The 7,895-nt window shown below is 42.0% G+C and overlaps 1 protein-coding gene across 3 annotated transcripts in view; it reads left to right on the forward strand.

The window, feature by feature from the left end:
• Positions 1 to 6: 6 nt before the first annotated feature.
• CYB5R4 (cytochrome b5 reductase 4) overlaps positions 7 to 7,895 on the forward strand; it is a 71,870-nt gene continuing 63,981 nt past the window's right edge. For 2 of the 3 annotated variants that reach the window (XR_003548543.1, XM_006143365.3), the window contains exons 1-2: positions 139 to 213; positions 6,560 to 6,713. Coding sequence is in view for 2 of the 3 variants with exons in the window: in XM_006143365.3 (XP_006143427.1) it covers positions 139 to 213; positions 6,560 to 6,713 (229 nt within the window). In the remaining variant the exon portion in view is untranslated. Of the gene's footprint in view, positions 214 to 6,559; positions 6,714 to 7,895 lie in introns of all 3 variants that reach the window. The other variant, XM_027769905.1, reaches the window with a different exon arrangement.

The raw sequence follows: 7,895 nt of genomic DNA on the forward strand, positions 1-7,895 counted from the left end.
CGCGGCCCCGGAGGTGGGTTGGGGGCTTGGCCTCTGCCCGGCCGCTGAGCCGGTGCGGGAGGTGGCATCCAGAGGGGCTTCGCAAAACGATCCAGTGCCGCGGCGGACCCCGGGCGGGGCCCAGGCCAGAGGTCCAGAATGCTGAACATCCCTTCCCAGGCTTTCCCTGCCCCCAGCTCGCAGCAGCGCGTCTCCTCCGGGGGGCGTAGCAAGGTAAGCCTGTGACACCCTCAGCCTCGCCCTCCGGCATTTAGCGCTCCAGCACAGTCTGCTCTTCACGTCTTCCCTTTTCCCAATTCCTGTTCTGCTTTGTAGCTTTCGATCCCTCCTGCCCTTGCAGGCGACCTTTTTTTTTTTTGGTCGATCCCACGCTCTCTTCTAACCTCTGTCCCCCTTATCTGCTAGCCCTTCTCCTTTCCCGTGTGTTTATCCCGCTTCAGTTCCCTGCCTGCGAGTTCTTTCCTGCTGAAAAATGACAGGGCCAGACGATATGCTGGCGGTTCTGTAGGTACTCGGTATTAGCTTCCCCCTCTCGAGTCTTTTGTTCTTCACCGTCCAAAGGAGTTGAGAGTGATGGGGTTCCCTCGTAGAAGGCAAATGTTTGGTAAGGGCGACAGTGACCCTCTCTGCAAGGGTGGGGACTCCTGGAGCTAGGGGAAATTGGAGACGTGAAGACAAGTATCCACAAACTTCCCGTCAGGTTTACGGACACTTCTCTGAGTCACACTACCTTTCTTTCTTCCTTTCTTCCTTTGGTAACTAGTTCATCACTACTTTTTCTACTGTTAACACTAGCTGACTTTGAAGCTGTTATATTAGCTTGAGTTGTTTTGTTTTTTTTTTTTTTTTTTGAGTATAGTTACTGTCAGCAACAGGTGGGATACAAATGTATTTTATATTTGTTCACGTTAATATTAATAAAAGTAGTGCCCCGCATTTGTTATCATATGAATGTTGCTTTGTCCTATTATTTGTTAGTTCCTTTTTCTGTAACCACATCTTCATTTTTTGTTTTTGAGACTTCCACCTACTGGGACCACTCTTTTTTTTCTATTCATTTTGAACTCTTAGGACCTTCAGCAACTTTGTTCTTTATCCCCACTTAGACCTGGAGTTCAGATTCTGGCTCAGAATATAAATTCAGGGATCTGTAGCTTCCATTAGCTTTTTGGAGATCTGAAACTCCAACTATATTATTATGTATTATTATAACTGGTATTTGTTAAGTGCTTTGCCATGTTCTGTGTGTTTTCTGTATGTGTATTAACTCATTTAATTTTTACAATGATCCTATGAAGTGGAAGTTTTTGTTCTCTTTTTCATAGAAAAAGAGCCTGCTTGAGAAATTTTGCCTTGGTGGCTAGCTGGTAGTATGGAAATTAAGGAGCTGGACTCCCACATGGCTGACGGATTTGAATCCTAGACACAGTGGCTTGAAAAATCATGCTGGGCACGTATGTGTACATGCCCAAAATCCCACGGAGAGAATAGAGAGAAGGAATTACACCATGGCCATCCCCCGGGGGGTGATTTTTCACTTTCTCTCGTCTGGGTTTGTTGTGACATTTCATTTCTTACTCTGTATATCTTATCATCCAGCCATCCAGTTAATGTGTCTCCTCCCTCAAGTATTTGTTTCTCTCCTTAAGCTAAATACTTGATTGAAAAGTATAATTTTTCTAGAGAGTTAGAATATCCTCTAAATTAGAATATGACTTGGTGCCCTACCTTATTTATTTATTTATCTATCTATCTTAGAGAATTTTTTTGCTATAGGGCATGTGTACTCTCTGAGAGACATAAAGAGACAGAGAGACAAAAAGTGAGAAATCACCTGGGGGGTGGGGAATGGCCACGCTGCAATCCCTTCTCTCTCATTCTTTTGGGATTTGGGGCTCATATGTACCCAGCGTGAGTTTTAAGCCACTGGGTCCTGGATGCAAACTGCAGTTGACTACGTGGGAGTCCAGCGAGGTAACCATTATGCTATCTGCTGGTTCTTATTTATTATTATTATTATTATTATTATTATTATTATTTGAGAGATTTGTGCTATAGGGCATGTGTGCTTGCTGGAGAGACAGAGAGTCAGAAAGTGAGAAATCACCCCCCTGAGGGGGGGAAGGGATGGCCACACCTCAATCCCTTCTCCTCCATTTTCCTGTCACGATTTTGGGCATGCACCTGGCCCAGCCAACATCACATCAAGCCTCCGGGTCTGGTACTGGAACCACACAGTTAGCCATATGGGACTTCAGTGATGTAACTATTTCACCATCTGCTGGTCCCAGTGCCCTTATTAAAATTACCAGCATGTGGGGCCGGACCTTGGTGCAGCAGTAAAATGCCATGTTCTGCAAGCCTGACCCTGTGGGAAGGTTCCAGGTTTGTGCTCAGAGACCTCTCTGAGTATACCCTGCCCTGGGTAAATGATACATGTCCTGAGGCTTTTGTTCAGACTTTACAGATCGAATCTGATGCAGAGTATGCACTCAATATATGAAAGCTGTTATTACTTCTACTGACACTAGTAAATAAATATTTACTGAGATCCTACTATATGCTGGAGATGTAGTCTGATTTCAAGAATTTTTTTTAAGAGAGATTTTTGCTGTAGGGTGTGTGTGCTCACTGGAGAGACAGACAAAAAGTACAAAATCCACCTCCCTCCACCCAGGGAAGGCTACACACCGCAATTCCTTCCCCTCCATTCTTCTCTTGGGATTTTGGGCACGCAGGCACTGCCTGCATGACTTTCAAGCCACTGGGTCCAGGACTTGAACTGCAGTCGACAATGTGGGAGTCCAGCGACGATTACGCCATCTGCTGGTTCCTGATTTCAAGATTTTAATCTTATAGCTTGCACAAACTAGTAATGTCATGAGTGCTGCAGCAGAGAATTATGACTGTGTAGGAACTGGGATCAGAAAACACTTGCAGAGGAAATCAGGGCTGACAGTGTCTGAGCGAAAGGCTGATCAGGCAAAGAAAGCAGCTCTTTTTTTTTTTTTTTTAGAATTATTTGTTTAGTTTTATTTATGCATTCATTTAATTAATTTATTTTATTTATTTATTTTTTTAAAATTTGAACAGAAAGACAGAGAGAGAGTGAGAGAGGGAAAGTGAGAAAGCAAGCCACCAGGTCCAAGACTCGAACCGTGGTCAGCCATGTGGGAGTCCAGCACCCTTATCCATCATGCCACCTGCCAGCCCCGAAAGCAGCTCTTACAAGCAAATGCTTGCTAGGAATCAAGGAATTCAAGAACCAGTTCCCATTTGGCTAAAGCAGATAAGGGAAACTAGCTCACAGGTAGCTAGTGAGGTGAATTATGAGCAGATTATGAAGGCCCTTGTAAGCCACTAGGGAGTTTAGAGATGTTACTCTAAGATAATATGGGAGAGCTTGTGACTAGAGTTACATTTCCAAAAGATTACTCTATGAATTACAGAATGGAGAGCTATGGGTGACTGGTTTGGGTTGGAACAGATAATTTTCTCTCAATTTACTGAGACCGTAAATGAAACCTTATGAGGCTCTCCGAGACTAAAATACTGTATGCAGGGCCTTTCAAAAGTTCATGGGATAATGGAATTAATGTACAAATTCATTTTGATGCAAAAAATTATTTTGAAATCCAAGCATAATACAAGTTTTCCATGTACATTTGAAAGCCCTACATATGTACTGTCTGGCACTTTGCAGAAATGTTTGCCTAGAAAATTTAATAATAGATGCTTTGGGTTTTTATTTTGCTTCATTTTACAAAAGACATTTTCAAAGCTTTTAGCTATTAGTGTTTAACTAAAACTCTCTAGGTTTCAGCGAGGGTTACTGATTTGGGCAGAGGGAGCAGCACATAAGAGCAAGTGCTTGCTGCACCACGGGCAGTGAAGGAATAAAAGAACCAGTTTCCGTTTTGCTAAAGCGTATAATGGGAGATTTAGTAAAAGTAAAAACATGGAGTTAGCCAAATTTCATTGATAGAAGGGATGATGTAGGTTGGAGTGGTGGAATGTGGAATTGAAAAGACACTGCAGACCTATTTTTTTTTTATTAACGTGGTTACTCTGAAGTTAAATGGATGCTTAAAACAGATACGAATTAGGAAGGGTATATAAACTTCCTGAATGTGCCACATTCAAATTAAACATTTTTCTGGTACGTTATAAACTTGTTAGACAAATGTAGACCGTTCTGTAGAGATATCTTTAAAAGTTTCTACTACGGGGCACCAGCAGTTAGCGTAATGGCTATGTTGCTGGACTCCCACGTAGTCGATCGCAATTCGAGTCCTGGATTCGGCGGCTTAAACTCATGCCGGGTGCATGTGTGTGCGTGCCCAAGATCCCGAGAGGAGAATGGAGGAGAAGGGATGGCGGCGTGGCCATCACCCCTGGGAGGTGATTTCTCATTTTCTGTCTCTCTGTCTCTCTCTGTCTGTCTGGTGAGCACACGCGCCCTATAGTGAAAAACCTCTACAAAAAAAAAAGAAAAGTTTCTACTACAGGACCAGCAGGAGGCACAGTGGTTAAGGTGCTGGACTCCCATATGGTCAACCGCAGTTCGAGTCCTGGACTCGGCAGCTTGACATTCATCCTGGGTACACATGTGTGCATAGCCATCCCTCCTGGGGGGTGATTTCTCACCTTCTTTCTCTCTTTTTCTCTAGTGAGTGCATGAGCGCTGTAGCAAAAATCTCTTTAAAAGTTTTTTCTAATAGGTTGTATTAATTGGTTAAAATACTAATAACTAAAAGTTATTGAAAATGTATTTTGTAAAATGAAATAAAACCTTAAAATATCCTGCTATTAAATCCTCTAGGCAAAAGTTGGCAAAGTTTTGCAAAGGGCCAGGTGGTACATACAGTGATCTTGAAAAAGTTCGTGGAAAACGTGTACCATGGTAAAACTGTGCATGGATTTCACTTTTTTTTTTTGCATCAGAACTCTTACTTTAATTCCATTTTTTCCCGTAAACGTTTTGAAGTCCTCTCATACAATCATTTAAGCTTTGATAAGCATTTCATAATGTTTGTCACATTACTGCCGTGACATGTGAAAACTATTTGTAGCTCAAGCACAATATAGGAACAGCTGCAGGCTATACTTGGCCAACCTCTTCCCTGTAGTGTTATAGTAGTAGTTTCCATTATCTGATAAACTTTGTTTCTCGGTGCATTCTATTTTTAAAACTTTTGTTTGTTTAGTTTTTGCTGTAGGGCACATGTTCTTGTCAGAGAGAGAGAATGAGAAATCCACCCTCCTCCTCATGTCTCTTCTTTTCTAGTCTCTTCTGAGGATTTTTGGGCCCATGTGCACTTGTGCCCTGCATGATTTTCAGGCCATCAGGTCCAGGACTCAAACCAGGCAGCCGACCATGTGGGATTCAGCACCTTAACCTCCACATCACCTACTGGTCCTTAAAACTTTTTCAAAGGTTTATTTCTTGCATGAAAGTGTGTGAGAGGAAGAGGCATTCCCAGCAGTGTCTTCGCACCACCTTCTACCTCCAGTCTCAGCCTGCCTGGATCATAAGCACAGGTGCACATGCTCGGTGTGTTCCAAGAGACCTTACTTGGGACATAAACCAGGGACCTTCCTATGTGGCTTCAGCATTGCAGAGCGTTATGTTACTGTTGCACTGCTGCAGCTGGCCCTCAGCGGGTTCTTAGAAAACACTTGGCTGGTTAATGATTTCTCATGTTCTATTTTATGTTGACAATCCACATGATCAACTCTAGCCCATTTATCTTTTCCTTTATCAGATTTCTTTATTTTTTTTAATTTCTCTTATACATTCAATTACTATACATCACTACAGCTTGTAAAAGTGAATTTATTCAGAATAAATACACTTCATCCTAGTCCAGCTGAAGATACTATACACGTTATCATCCACATAAGATGAAAAAAAAATTGATCCAGGTTGGTGACCAAGTCCGTGGCAGGGTCAGGAGCAGTAAATTGTTTTCTGACTCCTTGTTCAGCTCTATTCCTCTTCTGCTTTGACCTCATTTGGATGAGAATTTGTATGACAGGATTTCTAAACCTACTTATTGCCCTATTTTTTTTTTTTTTTTTTGGAGAGGTTTTTGCTATAGGGTGCGTGCGCTCGCCAGACAGACAGAGACAGAGAGACAGAAAGCGAGAAATCACTCCCCAGGGGGATGGCCACACCGCCATCCCTTCTCCTCCATTCTCCTCTCGGGATCTTGGGCATGCATGCACACATGCCTGGTGTGAGTTTAAGCCGCCGGATCCGGGACTCAAACCACGGTCGACTACGTGGGAGTCCAGCGACATAGCCATTACGCCAACTGCTGGTCCCTATATCCCTAGTATTTTAAGTTCTGTTCTATTTATAACTTGAATATAGCAAAAACAATTTCGATAGTCTCCTAAAGCTGTAAGAGGATTTATAAAATTGTTAGATTTGAATTTTATTATCATTTTAAATGGGAATAAGACTAGTGAAGGAGCCTGAAGACAAGCAGCAGGAAGAAGGGAAAGCAACTACTTTGAGGAAGCCAAATTTAATTCCTTCCTTTTCCTTTTTTAGGTTCCTTTAAAACAGGGCAGAAGTCTTATGGATTGGATTCGACTGACCAAAAGTGGAAAGGACCTAACAGGACTAAAGGGCAGATTGATCGAAGTAACTGAAGAAGAACTTAAGAAACACAACAAAAAAGAGGATTGTTGGATATGCATAAGAGGTAGGTGATATGTATTAAGTACTCAAAATTTTTTTCATGGGCTTTCTCATTCTGATGCTGTATAGCCCCGTTGTCATGTTATTTGGTGATGTGATTCACAATTATATAACAAAAATGTGCTGGATAAGAAATCATATAATTCTGATGTTAGATAGTATTTCTTCTTTAAATAACCATTTACGTTCTGATGCAGAAAACTGAGCTTCTGAAATGAAATTTTCCTACCATCCCTGTACTATATTCCATGAAGTCCAGGAAAGGCAACAAGTGTTTGCCAGGTGATTTAATGTCCAAATAGCTCAGTAAAATTATTCAGGAACACCCAGTTTATGTAGAATAACTTTCTACCTCCGAGCCTTATAATATAATTCTGTTGGAAACAAATGTTTCTGAGTATCTAAAATAAATCAGGAAGCCCTGCCTGGAAGCCACATCTTTAGTTCTCATTGCCAGTAATTTTTATCACTTTGTATATGTTTCTTAGAAATATTAGTTACTGATTGTTCTATCTCATAGTAAGTTAGAAGTTCCCATTAGAAGTGGGAATATTGGAAAAAGTCAGCAGAGAGACAGGAGGCTGCTAGCTCCTAACAGCAGACCTTGTGGTCGTCAACAACCTGCCCTTCAGGAGGGGAACAGAAACAATGAAAGGCACAACCCATAACAAACACAATGAGAATGTGAAATGTTCTGTGGCAAAGTGTGTGGAAACTAAACAGGCAATGATACAGCTTGTTTTGATAGAGAACAGCAGCTCAACTCCCCGGAGTTCCTCAAATTGATGTACAAATGGATATACCATTGAGAATACTACCAGAAACCTAGAATGAGGATTCTGCTAGGTGTGAAAAGCTCCCTTTGACATTTCATAGGTTTTTGATACCTTTCTTACCCTCCCTCTATGTCACCTACCTGTTTGCCAGGTACAAGTGACTGGTACAAAATGACGTCCCTACTGAGTTTCAGTGTGTTCTGCTTGACTGGGTGAAGTGGAGCATGTCTCAGCAGGCCTAGGCTGCAGACATCCCTGAACTCTAGTTCTGCAGGGAAAAGTCATTTCTTTAGAAAACTTGCTTATGTTGAAGCTTTCATATCCTGGTCTGTGAGAATCCAGTTGCAACAACCCATTTGTTGTATTGATGGGTAAGAAACTGGATCACAGGCATTGACAGTGACATATGG

The sequence above is a fragment of the Tupaia chinensis genome, unplaced genomic scaffold (genome assembly GCF_000334495.1).
Source record: "Tupaia chinensis unplaced genomic scaffold, TupChi_1.0 Scaffold000097_1, whole genome shotgun sequence".
Lineage (NCBI taxonomy): Eukaryota > Metazoa > Chordata > Mammalia > Scandentia > Tupaiidae > Tupaia > Tupaia belangeri.